The sequence below is a fragment of the Citrus clementina genome, unplaced genomic scaffold (genome assembly GCF_000493195.1).
Source record: "Citrus clementina cultivar Clemenules unplaced genomic scaffold, Citrus_clementina_v1.0 scaffold_2, whole genome shotgun sequence".
NCBI classification, from domain to species: domain Eukaryota; kingdom Viridiplantae; phylum Streptophyta; class Magnoliopsida; order Sapindales; family Rutaceae; genus Citrus; species Citrus x clementina.
Genome location: NW_006262688.1, coordinates 32450562 through 32473641, shown reverse-complemented (window position 1 = coordinate 32473641; position 23080 = coordinate 32450562). Strand labels below are relative to the sequence as shown.

The window sequence follows — 23080 nt, the reverse complement described above, 5'->3', positions numbered from 1 at the left end:
AAAAAAAAAAAAAGAGGAAAGGAAAATTGACAAAAAATGAAGTTGACATTTTGTGAGGACAAAAGTCATTACTCAAACGGAAGAAAAAGAACCAAACCGAAAATTCATCACTTGGTAGTAAATATGTCATGTATAACAGCTTGAATAGAAAAAGTTGCGAGGATTACAGTAGATGCGCGCTACCTTGTCCACCATGAATGTCTCCTCGCCATTGACGTCGACCACAAGGTCACACCACACTTCCATTGTTAAAATAAAGAAGAACAAAAACCCACTTCAGGACTCAGGTTCAAGCTTTTATGAAGCTGAAAAAGCTGTGTGTATGGAAAAGATGAACCTTTTCAGATGTGTCTCGAAAAGGGAAAATATTGAAAAATGAAGAGAGACTGAGATGGGATGATAAGCAGCAGAAAGTGGTGTCTTTGAATCAGCTGTTCTTTAGTCAATGATAATAGAGACAACTGTTTGTTAGTAGAAAGACAATGGAGGGAATAAGAAGCTAGGTGGCCTTTTTAAATGAAATAAAATTAGTACAGTAATAAGGACACCGGAGGCTTCCAAGAACCTAAATGAGATTAAAATAACCTATTCTAACTTCGTTTGCTCTCATGTGCTGTTATGAGATTCGGTACGAGTAATTCATAGAATTTGATATGAGCTACACTTGTCTTTTAAATATTAGGTGCCATATGTGCTTTTATAATAATACAGAGATAGAATTAATTTCATATAAATTGCTAACCAACACGAACTTGTAAAATATCATATGACACTGAATCTTAGATCGGTTTTGTAATGCCACTGAGCAAATGTAGCGGTCACAGAACTCCAAAATTGAAACCCAATAGTAGCATTCATGATTGAAATACATTTATTGGTAACAATGGGGTAATTTTGTTTGACCAAATCGCTTTGCCTTTTCCGTTACTTATGCCGCCAATTTTCGCTGTGGCTTGACCGCAAGAACGGCCACTTAGTGGATTCTGGAACCCACAAAAGAAATAGATGAAATAGACCGTTTAAGCCAACACGAAGCTTGAGAACTTGCACATTCATATAGATTTTCTGATACTTTCAGGACCATGACTTGAAAATCAAGTGCGATTCAATTTTTAATCCAGAAAACACAAAGAAACATATGATGCACTTGTACATTCATATTGATTTTCTGATAGGTTTGGGGACCATGAAATGAGAATCAAGTTCAATTCAATTTTTACCACAGTGAACACAATAGCACATGCGGCACATCGGTAAAATAGCACTCCTTGTATCAAGAAAGCATATAGTAAAGTCATGCAACAGTGGCCTCACTGTCAATTCCAGGTGACAACAGATCACTTTCTCCTCCTATACGAAGAGAAACCAAACAGTTATCAAAAAATGAAAAAGGAGCGAAAGTAGGGAAAAATAAATAAATTGGGGCTCCATGTGTGGGTGCTTTGCTCCCGAAGAAGATAGCAATTGATTTTGTCCGCAGTTCATCTTGCAGAAAATTCCAAAAAATTAGGTGGAGGAACTTTCATTCCCAGAACTGCAGGACACAAGCTTGCATGCAGCTCAGATAACTTTCTACCTAACATACAATCTTATCACCAAGTGCAGATCAAATTACCGGTAAAATCACTTTAGAATTAGTAGCCATTAATCTGTGGCCTTGAGGTTGGACCCGTCAAGCGGGAAAAGGGCATCTGGCTCCGGCCAGGAAGGCCCCTTTGCCCTGAATATCGATCATCTAATTTTGGATCTGAGAATGATCTTGAAAATGCGTGCGCAAGTTCTACAGCTGAAGCTACTTTTCCATAGCGTGGACCAACACCATCAGCAGAAGCCGGTTTCGGCTGCTCCACTGGCTTGCGCCATGTCTCTGGCGAAGGATGCCTCACCTCCTGCTGCTGCTCCCTTTCAGGCCCCCTGCTGTTCCGTCGATTATCATTTAGCCAGTTCCGCCTCTCCATATCAGCTCTCTCAACATCCACCCGCTGATCCTTCCTATCAAATTTCCTTCCAAACCTCTGATCAAGATGAAGATTTTCAGTTCTTTCACCTTGGCGAGCAGGAGTTGCATGCTCAATAGCTCTTCCACTATTGGAAATATTTTGCTTGGTCCTTCTCACAGCAATCAATGGTTCATAAGAAATAATTCAAAATTTTAAATCGTCATTAGACATAAAAGGAGTGGCATTAGAATAATATTTGAAAAAGGATGTCACTACCTATCAGAATGTTGACTTGAATCATGATTGCTGATAGCAGCATCATCAATTCCTCGTTCCCTCAGAACCTGCCAGACATTATTAGGTGGAGGGCATTAGGATTAGAACATTAAGTCACCAATAACGGCTAAGAAAGAGTTCTAAGGCTGTGCTTGGTTGACCAGAATGGAGGGAGAAAAGGAATCCTAATCCCATCCCACACAACCCAACAACACCTCCCTTCATTCCTTTGTTACTTTACACAAATAAAGTAAGAATTAAGATGCCATAGGAATCTTTATTCCTAGATTTGAAAGACTTGGGAATAACAATCAAAACTGGCTCAGAAGTTAGAGGTTATTCTTCTTCCTTATTTATTTTTGAAAGGTGAGACATGAGCTGGAATTTTTAAACATTACATCATGACGTGAACAAAGAGACAATGTCCATTGAAGATATAATAAACAATTTAGATTATTTTATTCTCAAAATTGCTGTGTAGATCAAAACACATATTCAATTGTGTAAAGAATTCATGAAGGACTTATAAAGCAAATACACTGACCAATTCTCTTGGGCGAGCACCACCAAACAATGCATTTCTGCATAAAAAATATAAAGTATAAGTACAGATACGAACAGGAAGTAACAATATCCAGTAAAATAAGAGAGTTTATAAATCTCAAAACAGCAAGTGTTACAAGTGTTACAAAAATTTTGTTTCCATAAAATAGCATCAATAGGAGCGTAGGGATACATTAAATCTTTTGTCAACCTTTCTAGAGAAATGGCATCAATAATGCTTTTCTGCCCTGTACTTATAAATGAAAATGAATTAAACTTTTTTTTTTTTGAAACTGATTAAGCATCAGGTTACTGTATTACACAAAGATATTTACAAATAACAACATATCATTACACTGATATTTACAATCAGATATATACCTGGGACTTACATTATTACATTTTTATTCTATGAAGTACATGCCCAGCCAAATACCCCTCATGGGAGAGGGATGTCTTTACTCCATTCGCATTTCGCAAGGGACTGAGACATCATAAGCAATCTCCACACAATTATAATTAATTGAGGGAGTTTGAGTCCGTGAGGACTTGAACCATTGCCCTCATAGTCATGCTTGACTTTAAGAGCAATGGTTCACCACTGGGCCACAAGCCCAAGTGGCGAAAATGAAATAGACTTGAGAGTTGAAATGATTAAGACAAAACCAAATACTAGATGATTAACCAAACGTTATGCTTTTCTACATTTGGTATTAATTAATGTCCAATACAACAGATAATTTGAACCTTATTATGAAAGTGCAATTTCATCAACCTATCAAATCTACATGCCCCATTCTGTAAGTTCCGGTTGCTCAAATAATTCATCATATAAAAAGAGTATTTACCTATCTTAATGTGAAAGAAATATTGATCACAAGGAGCTTTTTATTTATTTAATAGCTCTTCTCCGTACTCGTCAATTATAAACAAAAAAGATGATGCAAGAAGCGTTACTGAAATTCCAAAGGGCACTACTGACCTTTCCATTTCAATGCTCCCAACTAGTTGTTCCGTAGCCTGTGACCTAGGCTTTAAATTCAATTTTGGCCGATCCACTGCATGATTCGCCCCATCAGTAGCAGGTAATTCAGGTTTAGTAGGATTCAAGCTTCCAAGCAAGCCATTAACAGCTTCAACATGACCATAAGCAGATTCACTTAACTGCTGATTCCCCTGTATTCCACCAGACGACATATTTCAAGCGAACGAATGTGATACAAACATCAAAATAACAAATAGTAAACCCTTTTATTTTTATTTAAATTAATACCTCGTTAGGATTTGGACCGTTGGGTTCTGAATTCTCCAGTGGCTTTGTTCTTGGAAGTAACCTCAACTTAGGTCGCTCTGATGCTTCTGAATGCACCAGGGGCTGAGACTCAGGTCCACAGAATTTGCCATTAGAATAAGCAGGTTGAACCCTGCCAGCATAATACGTTGGTTTCCTCTCTTTTACTTCCAAAAGAATAGAGGAATTAGTCCTTTCATGGTTGTGTTCTTCTTTTCTACCACCCCGAAAACCATCTTCAATATTAAGACCTCTTTCAACATGCCTTGCCAATGATGCATCAGAAAATTCCCTTCCACCCATCGCATCTGTCCCATCATACACGTTATCATCACTCTTAGGACGCAAACCATTGGCTGTTTCTGGAGGTTGAATGACTTGAACATCGGCATGATATTGAACTGAGTGCTTTGACTGCCATCTACCCGAGGAAACCTTTTCAAGCGCACTTGCATGGACCAACTTGGAAACTGCACTTTGTCCATTCCATCCAGATTGCACAGGCTCAGTGATACCTGCTGCCATGTCCCTCCTTGCCGTCCAAGCATTTGGATACGACCCAGAACCCATCTGACCACTATTGCCGACTGAATTTTGTGAATTCACCCCAATCTGACTTTGCTCAGCTGCTCTACCCGCATATGAATTCACAGGCCCACTTGAAGCTTGTGAAAATGAAGCTGAACCCACCCAATTTGATATCCTCCCAGATGATGCAGACTCCGGATGAAGCTCCACATTGAAACCCTCATCACTAACAGTTTTACGCGGAGCAGAGACCCCATCCAAGGGTTTTCTCTCATCCTCATCAAAATGACGACCAATGTGCCCTGGGTGAGCTAGAAATGGGGTTTTATCATCAAAATGCCTCGTTGCTGGGGAGGAACTGGGCCTTGGCCGATTATCAGGTCGGGCCATGGGGTTCCCCCACGATGTAGGTCGATCAAAACCAGAACGATCCATAGGCCTAACCATTCTGTTAAATAAAACAATCACAAAAATAGCTAGGGTTTAAAAGTTTCCAGCTCCAGATCTAGTATCTCAAATAATCGATGCTATCTAAAACGAATACTCATAATAAAGAATTGGAAAAAAAAAAAGAATAGATCTAAAGCAACTCCAATCAAACAAGAAAGAAAAACGAAACTGGGTATAATAAGGATTAAAGAATAAACAACAAAGAAAATGAAAAAAAAAAAAAAGAAGAGTGAATGAAACTGGGACTTACACACCAGGGGCAGAAGGGAGAGGAAGATCGGTGGGGATAGAGCCACCATGGAAGTCTTTAAGGGTCATAGTGTTGCCACCGAATGCTTTCTTCTTCGACATAATTTTTTGTGCTTCTTTGGTATTGATTGCGCTCTCCACACTCTGTTTTGTTTCTATATGTGTATTGGTCGAAATATGATATGGTAATGACAGATACAATATGTGCAGTGTTTGGAGAGAGCCAGACCCAGAGACAACGGGAATGAGAGATCAAGTTGGGAACTTCGGGAGGTTACCACTTGCCAGTTGCCACTTCACTCGCTTCGCTTGTTGGCTTTGCTTTCGCTTGTCATTACATCATATACTTAAATATGGGAGAAATTTAATTTATACAAATGACACCAATGGTGATTTATGCTAGGAATTGGCATCTTATGTTTTAATAAGATATATTTTGTGAAATTGAACTCACACACACAAACACACATAAATTTGTACTTTTTCAAAATTATTTTCTAAGTAATTTTGAAAATACTTGATTTTTTATAAATTGTTTACTAAAAAATAGTTGAAAATTTTATCAATTAAATACCTTATAAGAGTGTTTATTGATAGATTATAGAATGATTGATCTTGAAAGATTGAAAATTTTACTTGAGGTTTTCGCTCGTTGTTAATGATTTCTTAAACAATTACATATTGAAAATTATTATCACGTTATGACTTGACTCAAGTCGGCTTCGATACTAATTGTAATAACGGTACACAATCTGTCGCAGTTTCGTTATTTAACTTTACAACCCAAAATGTGTATGTTGCTTAATTAGGAGAATCCATAACTTATAAATCAATCAAGAAACTCTTTCGTTAGTGATGTGAGATATTACATATTGTTTTCCCTTGAGAAGCTTGCGTCCTAATGAGGATCAACGAAAACAAAATAACATCATTTAACGCATCCATCAAGTTGTCTCTAATACTAATTATAATAACTGAGACCTTATAATTGAGTAGATATTATTTACTTTGGCCACGTAGCTCGTAATAGTGCTGTTAAATATGAGAATGGAGTACTTATTTATTGAAAACAACAAAATATTTCTTTTTTTATTATTATTTTAATGTGCTCTCCAAATCCATTTCCTCTTTTTTTATTTGTTAAATACTTAAATGGGCTTAATAACTTTCAAAACCTTAATTTTTAATAAACTCACAAATAAGGACACAGTTTGTGTTCCTTCCATGTAGGTCCTTGTTCTTGTCTTTTTGCATTTATACTACTAATGTATTACAATAAGTGATCTACTGAGAAAGCTTTATATCTATTCAATAGTAATGTAGTTAATAGGTCTACCCAATAGTAGGTCGGCCCAAGGGCGAATTTATTAAGGGACAGGCATTAGCCATGGCCCCTGTAAACAAATAATAACAATACTCAATATTTTATATTATATTAATAATAATTTATTTACATTAAAAATTTTATTAAATCTTTTTTAAAAAATTCTTTGGCCCCCAGGCAAGGTTGGCTTGTTCCGCCCTGGGTCGGCCCCCAACATAAGTGAAATCATTGTGTGTCATAAGTTTGGTTGTTTTCAATAGATGCTATTAATCATATTTAAGAAACTAATTTTTCTTATTTTCCATAAGTTTTTAGCCTTATTACAAATCGTAACCATAATGCACGAGTGAGGTTCAGAAGTGAAAAGTGGAAACCTCTTCTTATTCAGCCTTTCAAATAATTAAGGTAACGGGCCCGGGGAACAGAAATGATTGGGCTTGGGTTCTGTGCAGGTCCATCTTAAAGAGAGTGATTAAAGAGTTTGAGCTTTTTAACATGCCTCTAAAATTCTTACAACACCCCTTATTAAAAATCTACTTCCCAAAATACCTTTGGTTTAAGTTATAAATTACTAATCAATATATTAAAATAAAAAATCTTGCCAAAAATTTTTTTCTCTAAAAATAATATTTCTTTTATTTTAAAATGTATAAAGTCTTAAAATTTGAAATAATTTTTTTCTTATTATATAGCTTTATCTCTATAATCCTAAACTCTAATAAGTTTCTCAAAAAAGAAAAAAAAAATTCTAATGAAAATTTAAAATTTTTATATAATTTATGGAACGGGATGGATGTCAAAAAAATTTTAAAAGAAGATTTCATTTAAGTCAGTAATTGTGTTTCTGTAGATAAAGAATTTCAATTGAAAAGAAAATTTATAAGAAATTTTGAAGAATGTCAGCAGCCTACTTGTGATTGAAAAAGGACCAAAAAAAAAAAAAAAATGGCCCACCTCCTCATTATCTTGATTGCACCGCTTTGCTATGAAAGTTCATACGAAAGTAAGTGTAGAGGACAAAATAGGAGGGGTGTATTTAGGATCGGCGTTATAAGGAGAGACGAATGGGTTGGGCTAAACACGAGCCCGAACAAAGCCCGATGTAAAATATCAACAGAAGAAACATGGATGGTGCGAGTGTCACTTGGTTCTTCAACAACTTACGTTCCAATGCAAAACATCTGTTATTGTTATTTTTTTGTTGTGTTTGTGGTGGTACTGTAAATCATTGAAAAGTAAACTTAAAGAGTTAAATCCTCCGCATCAACTTATTCATTCCTATTCCTAGCAAATCCCCCTATTGGTCTAATAAAAATTCGACCAATTGTTAATTTTTAAGAGAGTCGGAGGTGCTTCGGAGGATAGGATTTCCTATTTCATGGGATATTTTACGGGCACGAAGGCAAAAGGCGTACTCCTTTTGGTCGCACTGACTTCAAGTTTGGGGCTGATTTTCTTTAATTAATTTAACAGAACTCTTGCATGTTGAACTGTTCAGTATCTGTTTGAATGCCAATTGACATATTTGTATAGATAAGCCAAGTGGACGAGTCGTTTACCTTAAATTCAGAGTAAAGATGAGAGTTGTCGAGCTGCCTGATGAGTGATGAGCTTTCCCTTTAAAAACTTTAAAGTCTGTAGGCCTACAACCTTTCATGTCGCTCTACGTTTATATTAATTCCAAAGTGGCACCTCTCACTCTCATTAAACAAACAAAGCTGCAAAAACCTCGCTCTCACCAGAATTGTGGTCCGAGTTTCACAAGGTGTGTGTGGTTGAAAAGTGATTTAGTACGATATTTTAGAATTTTAGAATGTTATTAGTTTAGATGTTTTTTCTATTACTTATTTATTTTTATTTTTGTTATAGTTGTGATTATTTAGTTTTTTTTTTCTTTTGTTGAAGTTAACTTAATGAAATAAGTTTACCCTATTATAAATAGGAATGTCTTGTTATTAGGTATCTTGTTCTTATGTTCATGGTCTTTTAATTAATAAAATCTCCTTTATTTTGTTCCCTCGTGAATTTTTTATCTTGAATCTTATGCCGTTGAGTATTGTTGTAAAAATTTCATGTGTTGAGTCATTTGAATTAGAAAATCTCACATATTGAATCGTTTAGATTAAAATGATATGGATTGAAGTCAGATTTCCGTCTATCAAGTGATTGGTTTTATTTTACAATTAATCTGCTTCTGCTAATCCGCTTTAAACGGAAAGAAATAAAAACGACAACGGCTGGCTTGATTTACGTCTGCATTGGTTTCTTCCAAACCAGAAGAAGAAGTAATATTGCTAAACCAAGTGTAACCATTAAGTGGGGCCGGAAATGAGAGCATTATTTGAGCAAACAGACGAGTCATAAATCAGAATTTATCAGGGTGGGTCAGGAATTCTCTTTGGTATTTTAACACATTAATTATTTATTTTGACCGGCCATAACATATAATTATCTGTCTCTGCCTTTCAGGGACTGGCTCACTATATAATACACAACTGCTATTATACATAGCTGGGATTTACATTATTACATTACATTCTATGAAGTATATGCCCAGATAAATAACCCTCACAAACAAGAGATGTCCTTACTCCACTCGCATTTCGCAAGAGAGAATGATTTATAAATATTAAGAATATTTAGCCCTCACAATGTTTTTGTGGGGGCTTAAACCGCTGCCCTCACAGGCGTGAGGGCAGCAGCCCACCACTTCGACCAAGGCTGAAGTGGCACTGAGACATGACTTGATTTAAAGTACAATAATTATTTTTTTCCGTGTGCACACTCGTGATTCATGCGCAAAGTTGCGAACCCAGACACATAAATTGAGGAAATTTACTTTAAAATTTTTTAATTCAATGTGGGAGCTTAATTTTTTTCTTTATTACAATTATTAGAATTTCAAACAAGTCTTTAAAATTGTTAAATAACATTATTATCACTAAACTGCTGCAGGTATTTTATTGTCTAAGGAAATGTGGTAAAAAATTCTTTTTAGGGAGATTGGTAATTTTCCCTTATTGTAATTGATATACACCATTTACTTCCATGTTGTTTTTATAGCAACCAATAATCCACTGACAACATAATTTTACAATATTATTTTTATTTTCAAATACATTTTTATTCATATTTATTATAAATTAAATAAATCATATGAATGAAAATAAAAAATAAAAAAGTAAGTATTAAAAATAAGAAATATATGTTTTGATGTGAATAAATAATAATAATAATATAATACTTTTCTTGTACTTTTTTTTAATTTTATAAACATTTTCTTATAATAATATATAAGAAAATTGCTATACAATGATAAAAGAATTATTATAAGAGAACTTAAATGATAAATAAAAATTATTATAAAATGAATAATAGAATATTTTTCTTGTAATGATTACGTTTTATTTAAATTGTTTAAAATATTTATAAAATAAAAAGTCCAAAAAAGTTCTATTATTAATTTTTTTTTCACATCAAAACATATATTTCTTATTTTTAACACTTAATTTTTTAATTTAATTTTCATTCATATGATTTATTTAATTTATAACAAATATGAATAAAAGATTATTTGAAATAAGAATAATATTATAAAATTATGTTGTCAGATGATTATTAGCTATTATAAAAATAACAAGGGTAAATAGTATATATTAGTTACAATAGGTGAAAAATTAATGATTTCCCATTCTTTTTATTTAACTCTTTCAAAAGTTTGAGGTAAAATAATAGGCTAAGGGGGACTTCTTAGTTGGATCCGTCCATGCACGCATGGAAAGCGAATGCATTTTACTCTAATCAACAACACGTATGTTTATTTGATCTCTTCGGCATACTTGCAAGTTGCAAAAATGTGAAATTTTTTTATTCATTGAGGTGATAATCTGATTCAACTAGTAAAATACAAGATTCCTATTCACACCAGTTCTGGAAAACAGCTCGGCGCTTCTATATTAATTTGTATAATTAGTTTCCTTTTAATTTTTTTTTAGACTAAATCCATTTGTTCATTAAGTAAAGACAGACCATTTTGGAGTTTGGATGGCATTAGTTCAAAATTTGTATACATAGCGAGCAAAGAGACAATATCTTTTTATTTTCAAGAGAGTACTTAATATTATTGAAGGGATCATCGGAGGATGATTCACATTATTGTGTTCTGAGGAAATATAAAACTTCAACTAAAAGGTGACGGTGGCATAGGTTCAATCAGCAAAGACAGGATCTGCTTCTTAGTATCTCCGTCCTGAACTCCAAATCCATCTCCATATTGGTAAAGACTGTGCACCACACGTGCAAAATTTGTAGTGATATGGATAAATGACTGCAACAAGGGTGATTGTACTGTGAAGCATTGTCCATTCATCTTTGTCCATGTTTTACTTATCATGCCTTTAATATAATTCCGAGCTATCTCCTCCGAAATATTCATTTCCGTCATACAACACAGGATTGATGAAGCCACGTCCCCTCTCTCTAGCTCCGCCTGTTATTACAATTTAATTTACTGATAAGAAAAAAAATAATACTAATAATAACAAACTTGAAAATTGAAATCAAGTCATCTGTCAAATTTTAGGAATTCTTGACTGAAAATTTACCGATGAAGTGCCTAGATCATTGCAGAGTCGAATGATCAGAGATGAATTATACACAAGATCCTGATTTAGCTTAAGAAAACCTGCAGTCTCTTCAGTCGCTTCTTTCATTATGCCAAAAAATGAATAGACAGAAAGCACGGTGCCGGATGATGAAATCCACGCATTACTTAAGTACTCCTGTAAGCAAGGGGTGTATCCCCTTTTCTGCCATTTTGCTTCCACAAGTAATGATTTACAGAAATCTGACCACTTTAATAAACCCAAAAAAAAAAAAAGCTTATTCTTTTTAATTAGTTAATAGCTCTAAGCCTCAAACTAATCATTATTAACGTCAAACACATTCATACCTCTTTTTTTAGATGAGGTAAGACTCGTTTCCAAGTATTTCTGCTCCCAATTTCATAAGCTATTTCATTAGTAGTGTTGTAGAGTGCTTTGAAACAAAGCTTCATACACTCAGGCAAACGTTGAATTTCCTTGAAATCCCACCTGAATTTAAGAACTATTTATGTCAGACCTATATTCTGGCGTAGTGCGCCTGAGATATTTTATAGGATTTATTGGTTTTGAGGTGATTAAGCATAGCCACAACTATTGTAGAATAGAATTCGTAACTGATAGACTTAGTAGCTATCTAGGTTTTACAGCATAGCTACCACAAGAATACCAAATGGGCCAATAGCAATTGATTGATATTAACATTTGTCGTTTTTTCTTTCTTTTTTTGTGATGATGATACGTACGTCAAAACTAACCTTTCAACAGCACTGGTGAAGTGTTCTAGTTCCTCCAACGAACCATAAATATCGTAGATATCATCGATGACTAATATGAAAATAATGACCTTAGTCAGCCATTTTCTAAAGCAGCTGCAGTTGGGCTCATAAACTAGCCCCACTGCACACAAAAAACATTCTACCAGTCGATCTCGAGAGAAGTTTAAATTCTCAATCAGACCCAGATTCTTCCACCACCTGTTTTCACAAAAGAACAAAATGTTGCTTCAATTTGTTTGCCACAATTTTTCTTTTCAAAGTTGTAGCTAGGGACCATCTTTAAATACTACTAATTTCTACAAATTAAAATAAAATCGTTTTGTCAATGTTATTACCTGGAAAGCTCCCTTAGATCATTTTGGAGTGTGGCTTGAACAATATTGAAGTTAAGTTTTGCTAATTCAAGCAAAATTGTGTTCATGTGTTTCTCTTTTTCATATGAGTTTATCTGCCATCTGACTTCATACCACGGCACTCTCCAGTACGATGGAAGTTCCAAAACTCTGGCCACTGTTTGTGCAAGGTCAGTATTCAAAGAAGAATAGATACCCTTTAGAGTTCCTCCGGAGAAAACTTTAGCCTCATCCAATATGCTTTCACCTTCTAAAGCTAGATGTGAGGCTTCAAAAAGTTCAATCAGTCCTTTGATATCCGTACACTTGCTAGTTGAGAATGTTGTACCCGTTTCATCCATGAAGTCGATAAACATATCTAAATAATTAATATGCGCATGCACATTAGGCATTTAAGTATTAGTATTTGACAGCAATTATATTATATACTTTGTGAGATTGCATAGCTGACAGCGATATGAAATTAAGTTTGATGTATATTATATACCTTGTGAGATTTCATAGCCATGCTGCCTGAGGAGCTTAAAGCATAATGCAGTAGCATAAAGATCCTTTACTTGTAAACAACCAGTGTCATTTTTTAAAAATGCTACTGTGTCAACTAAAACTTCCCGGATTTGTTCCTCGAAGAGATAGGACAGGCCTAGTTTACAGATTCTATCAATGAGCTCCAGCATGGCTAAAAGGTCAGCTGCTTCAAGAAACATTTGCTTCACATCGTTCTTTAGCTTCTCGGCTCGGCTTCTATATCCTTCTTCCTGATAATCATCAAAACACCAACAAAAAGTTTAACAGAACTAATAAATTTAAAACAATCAACCCCATGCAATATAGCTGGGTATAAATTAATTGTACCTTATATTTGCTGTGAAGGGATTGAATGAAATCATATTTCCAAATGTTTGGCTTATAATCGGCAGATTGCCTTGGTGGTATCACATTACAAGCTTTAGAATTCGTCTGGCAACTCAGAACAAGTTGCTTCTGATGACCCAATTGCTTTCCTTGCTCCATTATTATTCAATAGATCGTATCGACGAGAAATAAGTACTCGTGCTTATTTATACAAGCAGGGTGCATATACCTAATCATTTACTTATGACGTGACTTTTTTTCCCTAATGAATGAAGATATTTTTTCTTTCTTTGATAAAATTACATAGGAAAAAACATTCTCAGCCATTCATCTACTTCTTAATATTTGGTCAAATTAGAGAATGCAACACGATGTACAGAGCATTTGACGCATTATACAAACCGAGGGTGGACCCAGAGTTATATATATATATAGAGAGAGAGAGAGAGTACTTCTTTACTAAGCACATCGTTCTTTTGTTAAAGTAACAATATTACAAAAATTAATAATATATATATATATATATATATATAATTTTTAATACATTAAAAACTTTTTTTTTTTTGTTCGTGACATTCTCATTTTAATTAAGTGAGGATATCCTCACTAGAGATTTATGCATATTTCTAATCAACTAGAGAAATAAATAAATAGGGTGATATAATAAATGAGACACAAAGAATTTATGTGGTTAGCACTTATCTTACGTCACAGATAAAGAAAAAATAATTTCACTATTGTATAATGACTACGATAGAGTTTTTTTTTCTTTTAAGTATTTGCTCCTACCCCTTATATGCATCAAAAACTCTCTATTTATCAAATAATTTAGATAACCCAAATCTTTAATAACTCCTCATTCTGATCATCTTTATCACTTAGTTAGAGTTTTATTTAATGTCAACATTTATCTTCAACACTTATCCTCTTCTCAAATTTACATTGAGCTTCTAGATTCTTCTATTTTAATAATCATGAATAAAAATTTTTGCTGGTCTAAATAAAGCTTCCAAATACTGGACCCTAGCTACTGGATTCAGGAGTTGTGGTTATTTAATTAAACTTATCTCCTAAAGATGTGTTCTTCTGCCATCATACTTATTTGACTTATTTAATTTTTCCACTATTGAGTTCTCCTGCTACCGTACTCTCCTGTAACTGTACTCTTCTACAGTTGTGCTTATTTAACTTATTCAAACTTTCAACTACTGAGTTCTCCTGTTATTGTGCTCTCTTATAGTCGTGCTTATTTGATTTATTCAAACTTCCAGCTATTGAGCTCGTACTATCGCTAGTCATGCTTATTTAACTTATTCAAACTTCTAGTTACTGAGTTCTCTTACTATTGTGTTTTCCTACAGTTATGCATATTTGACTTATTCAAACTTCCAGCTCCGGTGCTCTCCTGTAGCTATGCTCTCATGTTGCCTTGCTTATTTGACTAAAATCCGATTTTCAATTTTTGACATTCCACATTTCTTGTTCCAACAATTATAATGCACTTATAATCTTAATATCATATAATATGATAATATTATATTATACTCTTATTTTTATCTTAAAATAATTAATATAAAAAATTAAATTTAATTTTGTACGTGTAAAATAAAAGTATTGAACTGATGGTATTAAGTTTAATTTGCCACCAATTATTTTCTGACCGAAAAATTATCCTCACCACAAAAATATTGTGATTAAACTAGAATTTTCTTTCATTTTCAATATTTTGAGCTTATAAAGTCATACGTTGATCACCTTAATTAAACCACTCTTTTGTATAAGTTTATAACAAGTCACAAATTGGTAGCATCGTAATCAGTCGAGTGGAAGGATAAATGGCAATATTGACGACCACATGAATCTTGAGCTTGGCCTCGGATTTTTCAACGGCCATTAAAATTAGGCAAATGCTATGTTACAATTAATGTAATATACACACTCAACAACAACCACATAAATTGTGTGGGCCCATCATTTGTGTGGTTGTTGTTGAGTGTGTATGTTACATTAATCTTAAAATTATGCCGGAGCTAGAAGCATGAAACACGTTTTATCTGCACATAGGGAAGACGCCCATGTGGTCTTGTGGCTGGTTCAATCAGATGAAGGAAACACATGGGTCCAATCCACTGGATGCATGCATTCACACGTACGTTTGTAAGGTCCCTTTGAATGAATCAGGTAAATGATCCAAAATTGAAATCAATTGAAATTAATTAATCGCTAGCGTGCAGATTAGGATTTAGGAAGAATCTGTTTGATCATCACGGTGTATCTCCGTCCTCGTACCGTCACGTCATGCTCCGCGTTTGCTACATACTTTGAGAGGACGTAGATTTGCCTTCACAGTTCACATAGCAACGTGGCATTTCATTTTGAACTTATGCATGCAATGATATGTCAACTAACAGTGATGTACTGATGTGTGTGTGTGTGAAGAAAAACAGCACATTATTATTATGATTATTATTATTATTATAATATAAACACTACAAGATAAAAGAGAAATTCGTTACAAAATAATTTTTTTAATATTTTGTACTAAATTTTATACTATTTCTAGTACAAATAATATTATTCTACGTGAACTCGTAACTTAGGTGGCGTTTGTTTTTTTGTCTGAAATCTGAATAGACCTGAATTAGTCTGAATTCTGAATAGATCTGAATGTCTGAATCCGAATAACATGTTTGTTTTTTCATCTGAATCTCAGAAAATAAGTATTAAATTATTTATTTTTTTCAACTGAAAAAGCTGAAAATATGTACTTTTACTTTTGTATCCTTATTAAATTTGAATGTCAAATAAATAATATATTAAATACCACAATGTTTTAATATTTATAAGTAAAACTATATTCAAGTGAATACATAATTATTTTGGAATTTTTATATATAAAATACCATAAATTTTAATTTTTATCGTATATAATATAAGAAAGAAAAAATAAGGATATTTTTATGTGGGATAAATGTCTATGGGTGAGTTTTGGGATAAACATGAAAAATAAATTATAAAACATGGATATTTTTGACATTAGTAAGTAATTGACTTAATTCAAATTTCTCCATTAAGTAAAAAGCTAAAAAAATTGGCTAATTTTATTAAGTCAAAATTATCTAAAAAGTCTCATTAAGTTATAAAAACAAACACCTCTAATTAACTTAATTAATTAAGTTAAGTCACTTTAAGTCATTAAGTTAAAAAACAAACGCCACCTTAATCTAATACACGTTGATAATGAAAAGCTATTTAGATGGTATCCATCAATTGTTTTAGTAAATTAGACAGGTTTTGATATTCATGTATCCGGTGGAGTAATTAATTAACTATTTCTTGTAAATAAATAGCGATATAAAATAATAATATGGTTACTATTAACTCTGTCATTAACATTCTCTCAGGCATGCATTAACTTTCGTTAAGTTTACTTATTTAGATAAATTCAATTTACCTTTTAACCAAGTACGTCAGTCAAACGTACTAACCTAATATGGTAAAATTAAGTTACCATCTCATTTGCAAAGAGTGAGAAAGGGCGAATAAGACATGAAAAGTTTGTCCGAGATTGTTTTAGAGAAACTCAAAAATGATTTTAAAGAAATAAAAGTTAATTTTGGTATTTGATAAAATTTTCAAAATCACTTATAATAAAATCACTTATCCTATAGTAGATTTTGAAAAATATGAGAGGATTAGCTTTTTAAAGTCTCATTTTGAGAATCAATCGTATACTTAATGCAATTTTATATATGTCTTACGTATATTATAAAAAATCAAAGCTATACTTATTTAATTAGGAAATAAAATTATTATTGTCAATTATATTGATATAACAACTTAAAAAATAACAAAAAAAAATAAAAACAATATTTTAGTTATCAGTTATTATATACACACATAAACGATATTATATATACATGTTTATAAATATATAAATAAATTTTATTCAATATTATGTCTGTTTAAAATATATTTTAAGATCACCAAACATGTTTATAATATATATCTAATTGATTTGGATATATAGATATCCAATTTGGATGGACCAATTTGTCCTCCCTAACATATACATTGAGACAGAGAAGGGCAGATGTTGACGTCTATCCAATTCTAACTTGAGAGAATAAAGTTGAGTTCCCATAAGGAGACTCAAGCAATTCATCATTCAGCCAAAGAGTAAATAATCTTTTATCTCATATTAATACTAAGACTTGTCTTTAATATTTCATTCTAATTTAAATTCCCTATACAACGTAGTTGTTTGTAATTAATAGACTCTTCCAAGGGTTTTGTTAATGGTATTTGATATTTTCTCTTAGCTTGCCAAGGTTTTTTTTTTTTCTAACATTTTGTTTTGATTTTTTTTTTGAGACTATTTGAACCCACCAAAGTGCTTAATAAACCTATTTACTAAAAAAAAAAACCACCCTCAATTTTTTAAATTTTACTCAATAAACCCATTTAAATACCTAATATACCCTTACTAAACCCAATTTTTATAATAATAGTAATTTTACTCATTAAACCCATTAAATTCATCTATAAACCCATTAAATTCTTTTGTAAAAATCGGTTGAATATAAGTCAACAAGATTCTTCTGAAAAAAATCAAAAAAGAAGCAAAAGCAAAGGAAATGAGGCTATTGCTTTTAATGATTTTTTAATACATTCATGATGAAGTAGGGTACATTAAAGTTAGCATCGCATATGCATCCAACAGGCTTTGCTCTTTGGCATGTTCCAATTCAGTTCATGGAATTATTTTGGACTAAAAAACTGAAATGATAAAATGAATTCTATTAGATGTTATACTTCTATAATTAATACTTGCTATCATGTGGATTAATATTTGGCTATTTCATACATGTTCATGGTTCAAATTATTGCCAATATTATTTTGTTCCTCCAGCAAATCAATAACAACCAACTTTGTTACTCTGAATCAAATCACATGTGCCCATTTAACAAAAATATATTGCTTGACAGAAGAATCACATTGCTTGATTGATTAGGGTTTAATAAAAATATGATTAGGATTCAATAAAACTACGTTGAATATAAAGATGGGTTCAAATAATAAAACTTCTGTTTTTTTTTATTAAATTCTAATGTCCATAATTGTAATTTAATTTAGGAGTATTTTAGTCATAAAAAATTATTTTTAGAAGTGGGTTTATTGAGTAGTTTAGTGGGTTCAAATAGCCCCACCATTTTTTCCCCTAATTTCACTTTAACATCTTCTCTATACTAAAGTTGAAATATCGGTCCTCAATTTTCATGATGATGGGTTCTTGAAAGCTAGATCATTGTCCACTATCCTCGGGTTCAATTGAGTTTTGTTCTTTTGGGGGTCGTAAGGATTTTAAAAGGGATGCTATAAGCCACTCGGCTTTGCCCAAGTGGTGGGTATTTCTTCCCTCAATTATTTTTAATATGGTGGAGCAGTTTTTCCCTTTACAAGATATAAATAAAGTAGATATCTCTTAAATATTAGTTAGTCAAAGTCGAAAATTTATGTTGTGCATCATAAATTTAATGTGGAATAGTCCCAAGAATTATCATCTAGGCTATACTTCATGGATTTAATTAAAATAGTCTCAAGTATTTTTTAATTATAAATATCAATAATCCTAGGAAAAAAAAGATGCTATAATAGTTCTACACTTCTACTCATTTACCAAACATAATAATGCTGATAATAATAATAAATAAATAATAAAAGCAAAACGTTAAATCTGGACCTTGCAGGCCCAGATAAAATGTCCTGCTCGACCCAAGTGCTCCAGACAGCATGTTTGGGCCTGGGTTTTAATTAGTGCCGTGATATCATAGCCGAAACAAATCAGAAATTTCATTCTATTACATGCGAGCGAGCTGTTTCAACTAGGCTTCGGGTCAAGCGGTCCCTCAATAGATAAAATAATACTTATTTTTCTCCATACTTGGGCAAAAATAAATAGACAAGACTTTCACTTGAGCATCCCCTTAGTCTTCAAGTACTCCACAGTTTGGTCATAAATGTCTTCAAACCCATACTTGAAGCAGAAACCCTCACTGATGAGCTTCTCTGAGGAAAGGATTAACTTGGCCTCGGAGGGGAAATCTCCAAAACTGCAATTACGAGCAGAGGACTTAGACGGCAACGTATCATCTGAAACGTGTAAACAATTTGATACGTTTAACATTATATATTAGAAGCATATTTTTGAGGCTGGAGGCTTACTCCGTTGGAACTTTGTACTCGGGGAATCGTTTGTTGAGGAACTTTGCAAGTTCAGGAACACTGGTATTGACAGCACAGCAGATGTAGCGGCCAGAAGCAGATTCTTTCTCCGCCAAAAATATATGGGCACGGCAAACATCCTCCACATGTGCAATGGAGATTGAACCTGAGAGCATTTGCATGCCTTTCAGACCGTTTAAGAGGAAGTCATTTCCTGCAAAAGTGGTGATATACCATCAACACACCAATTTTTACAATTGCATGCATTTTGAGGTCTGGTTCAGTACCTGTAATCAAAGTCGCGGCAAGGGCTACGCTGCTGGGAATATCAGGTGTTAGAGAAGGACCGCTCATGAGACTAGGGATGACGGTAATGAGATCAATGTTATTTTCTTGAGCAAACTTGCAAGCAGCCCTTTCAGCTAAGGTCTTGGATGCAGCGTACCCCTGCACGCTCAGATTAGTTCATTTTGGACCATGTACACTAGTTAAAACTCACAGAGCATATCCAATGATACTGAAATGAATTTTCCTAATTACCCAAGTTGGTGGCTTCTCAGAACTCAAAGACTCAACATCGGTCCAGTTTTTCTCGTCCATGACCAAACCTGTTACATTTTGCGCATTAATTGATACAGCAGCAGCTGACGATGTCAATATAACCCTTTTAACAGTTTTTGTTTTTGTACAGGCTTTCAGCACATTCACTACTCCTTGGATTGCTGGCTTAATCATGTCAGTCTGTAGAGAAAAAGAAAATGGAAAAAAGAAATACTTGCAACTGAAAATCAAGCAGCTTCATTTTGATGCACATAAAACTAGAAACACATACACACCAAATACATTGTACCTCTGGATCATCAGATGAAAAATTGACTGGCGTGGCAACATGGAAGACAATGTCAGAACGAGATATAGGGGCATCAAAGCTCGCTTCATCAGTTAGATCTGCTCTAAATATTTTCAGTTCGCCCAATTCTTGAAGTGCTATAAGGGGAGAGATCTTTTTCTGGTTCTCTGGATAATACAAACTCATTAGACTATAGTACATTATTCCGTGCCATATTGTTTCCTGAAATTGCCAGGGATGGCCAAATTAAAAAAAAAAAAAAAAAAAAAACCGGGTCCTGCCCGAATTCTAGAAAATCTAGATCCGCTCATTAAAAAAGGTGAATCTAAATACTAAAATTTAAAATCCATATAGATTTGCATTTGAATACGAATGCCTCCAAAAAATTGGATATTCGAATCCGTATTATATTTTAATGAAATTATTTATTAAATTAACAATACGAGAGTTATTTGATATTGTCATGTATTTACACTTTTACCCATAAGAGATATTACTTAAAAACACATTTCCATTTTAGTAAAACTTGCTTATAGTATGATTTAAATGAAAACTCTTTTCACTTGTGTATTTGCAAAATTTGAATCAAAGTTTATTTAGCGTACGGAGAAATTAATAAGACTTAGAGATTTTCAGATCCTTCAGTCATAATAAATCTGAAGTTCTGAATTCACAATTTCTTTGTAGTTGCAGTAAAGTCGACACTAATAAAACTTAAGTAAGACATGGAGATGAATCAAATGATTTGTCACCAAGACTTGAAAAAAAAAAATTATCATTAAGCTATCTCTATTTTGGCTTATGTTCATCCAACCATTACAAAATTCTAACATGATCTTTAAACCACCTTTCTTTTTTTAATTTGTATCAATTAGCCACTTTTGCACTAACACCGTTAGATAATTTAAATGAAATAATAATTTTACCCCTAAATAATTTAAAAGACCATTTTATGCTTTGAACAAAATTATAATTATAAAAATACCCATAATTTTAATAAAAATAAATCCCAAAAGAGGTGCTCAGCTGATTTTTATTAAATTTAGATTTTCTAAAATTTTAATAAAAAATAACTGAATTCATTTATAAAAAATAAATCCCAAAATTTTAATAATTTAGGGAATTTTTATTATATAAAAAATTTTTGCAATTATTTTGATGATTATATTTTTTTATTAAAATAATTTTTATTAAAAAATAAAATTTTTAATTTTGGGATTTATTTTTTATTAAATTTAGAGGTATTTTTATAATTATAATTTTTTTTATTTTTTAAAGTTCTTATAAAATAAATAGTCTTTTAATTCATTTAGGGATAAAATTATTATTTCGTTTAAAGTATTTAATGGTGTTAGTGCAAAAGTGGCTAATTTATACAAATTTAAAAAGAAATGTGGTGCAGAGAACATATTAGAATTTTGTGGTGGTTGAATGAACATAAAACAAAACATAAGTGGTGTAATAATAATTTCCCTAAAAAAAAAAAGAGGGTTAATAAACTTTATAATTAGTTGATCGTGTGCTTTGGTTCTATAATTTTCTTTCTTCCCCCCCCCCCCTATCTCCGGCTACATAATTGATAAAGAAAGTAGCATTACCAAAGATGGGGAAAAACAAGCATCCTCGTATAATAAAATCTAAAACCTAAGACTGTTTGTTTGTTTAAACTAGAGTTAATTTAAACTTTAAAAAAAGGGTTTGGTGCTAAGAAGAATCAGCTGTAAGAATTTCACCGCCACGGCGGCATTACTAAAGTTTAAAAAGAAAACTAATTAAGGTTATTTTGAGGAAAAAATGGATTGTTATAAAAATCATATAAATATATTTTTAATACTTTAATCGAGGTTAATTGAGAAAAGGGAGTTTTAGAAGTTGTTAAGAGGGTTAATAATAATTCTACACTTCACTTTTGAGCCAAGAGTGGAGCATAGTCACAACACTACATTAACCGACAACAATTGGGCCTGAAAACAGAAAGGAGCACTTTCGCATATGCCCACTTAATCGCTTGTCCAATGTCCATTTAAAATTAGGCCCACATATCGCATAGAGCTTTTCCGTATGAAATTAGAGTTGGTCATACTTATCATAACCTCGCACTCATGCATGCTTCATGAATTTTCATATTATTGAGACAATCAGACAATCGTAACTTTCGACATTTCTGCATGAAATGATCACCCCAAAAAAAAACATTGTACTCAAGCTTTAACTACTACAGATTTACAGGGAAACAGTTTATAGGTAAGAAAAATATGAATTTTGGTCATGGAGGCCAAATCCAAATTAGCAATGAAGAAGAAGAAGAAGAAGATGTGTGTGTGTGTGCGAATAAAACCAAACCTGGGTCCCTGACAGTAGCATGAACAGCATAGCCGTTATGAAGCAAGAGCTTGATCAGCAAAGAAGCTACAAATCCTGTGCCACCCACAACACATGCCGTCTTCTTTTGGGTGGATTGGCTCGCCATGACTGATGATGATACTGCACTGTTATTAACTGTAATCTGACCATGTGCGCTGTTACAATATTTTAGAGGTAGCGTGCATTTTATAGAGCTCAAAGTTAACAAAGACTTTCGTCATATCAAATTGTGCCCTGAGGAAGAAGGTACGCACGTGAACTCGTGCGCCACCAACGACTCAAACCCCAGGTTTTTTTCAATACGTAATTTATTGCATGGCCATTAAATCGGTGTATATACGTAAAAAAATACCCCAGGTTTTTTTCAATACGTAATTTATTGCATGGCCATTAAATCGGTGTATATACGTAAAAAAATACCCCAGGTTTTTTTCAATACGTAATTTGTGCT

The 23080-nt window shown here is 33.0% G+C and overlaps 3 protein-coding genes across 5 annotated transcripts; all 3 read right to left on the bottom strand.

Annotated features, from left to right (window-relative positions):
* Window positions 1–1137: 1137 nt before the first annotated feature.
* Window positions 1138–5591, bottom strand: LOC18051779. 3 transcript variants are annotated; one of them, XM_006449083.2, is made up of 7 exons: window positions 5279–5591; window positions 4033–5026; window positions 3742–3935; window positions 2761–2797; window positions 2217–2284; window positions 1616–2109; window positions 1138–1350 (listed from the first exon to the last, which is right to left on the bottom strand). In XM_006449083.2, exons 1-6 carry the CDS (start codon window positions 5377–5379, stop codon window positions 1635–1637), a joined length of 1869 nt encoding a protein of 622 aa, XP_006449146.1. In that variant the 5' UTR covers window positions 5380–5591; the 3' UTR covers window positions 1138–1350; window positions 1616–1634. The 3 variants fall into 3 exon arrangements, with proteins under 3 accessions (XP_006449146.1, XP_006449151.1, XP_006449152.1); XM_006449088.2 differs by having other exon boundaries at window positions 1138–2109; XM_006449089.2 differs by having other exon boundaries at window positions 1138–2109; window positions 5283–5373.
* A 5190-nt stretch (window positions 5592–10781) lies between these two features.
* On the bottom strand, window positions 10782–13348 carry LOC18051778 (alpha-farnesene synthase). The gene is made up of 7 exons (XM_024191675.1): window positions 13190–13348; window positions 12822–13092; window positions 12317–12692; window positions 11949–12179; window positions 11553–11694; window positions 11206–11454; window positions 10782–11090 (listed from the first exon to the last, which is right to left on the bottom strand). Exons 1-7 carry the CDS (start codon window positions 13346–13348, stop codon window positions 10782–10784), a joined length of 1737 nt encoding a protein of 578 aa, XP_024047443.1.
* A 5813-nt stretch (window positions 13349–19161) lies between these two features.
* On the bottom strand, window positions 19162–22735 carry LOC18051777 (anthocyanidin reductase ((2S)-flavan-3-ol-forming)). Its single transcript, XM_006449081.1, has 6 exons — window positions 22609–22735; window positions 20266–20432; window positions 19956–20156; window positions 19703–19862; window positions 19416–19629; window positions 19162–19303 (listed from the first exon to the last, which is right to left on the bottom strand). The coding sequence occupies exons 1-6, from the start codon at window positions 22733–22735 to the stop codon at window positions 19162–19164; spliced, it is 1011 nt and encodes a 336-aa protein (XP_006449144.1).
* Between the last annotated feature and the right edge of the window lie 345 nt (window positions 22736–23080).

Bases quoted from the DNA above. Each gene is read 5' to 3' on its own strand.
- LOC18051779 (XM_006449088.2), bottom strand. From the start codon at position 5,379: ATGTCGAAGAAGAAAGCATTCGGTGGCAACACTATGACCCTTAAAGAC. The intron at 5,027-5,278 runs GTAAGTCCCAGT...TTTATTTAACAG, and splicing joins CTCCCTTCTGCCCCTGGTGT to AATGGTTAGGCCTATGGATC. The intron at 2,798-3,741 runs GTCAGTAGTGCC...TTTTTTATGCAG, and splicing joins GGGAGCATTGAAATGGAAAG to AAATGCATTGTTTGGTGGTG.
- LOC18051778 (XM_024191675.1), bottom strand. From the start codon at position 13,348: ATGGAGCAAGGAAAGCAATTGGGTCATCAGAAGCAACTTGTTCTGAGT. The intron at 11,455-11,552 runs GTATGAATGTGT...GGTTTATTAAAG, and splicing joins TACCTCATCTAAAAAAAGAG to TGGTCAGATTTCTGTAAATC. The intron at 11,091-11,205 runs GTAAATTTTCAG...TTGTAATAACAG, and splicing joins ATGATCTAGGCACTTCATCG to GCGGAGCTAGAGAGAGGGGA.
- LOC18051777 (XM_006449081.1), bottom strand. From the start codon at position 22,735: ATGGCGAGCCAATCCACCCAAAAGAAGACGGCATGTGTTGTGGGTGGC. The intron at 20,157-20,265 runs GTACAATGTATT...TTTTCTCTACAG, and splicing joins TTTCATCTGATGATCCAGAG to ACTGACATGATTAAGCCAGC. The intron at 19,863-19,955 runs GTAATTAGGAAA...CTGAGCGTGCAG, and splicing joins CTGAGAAGCCACCAACTTGG to GGGTACGCTGCATCCAAGAC.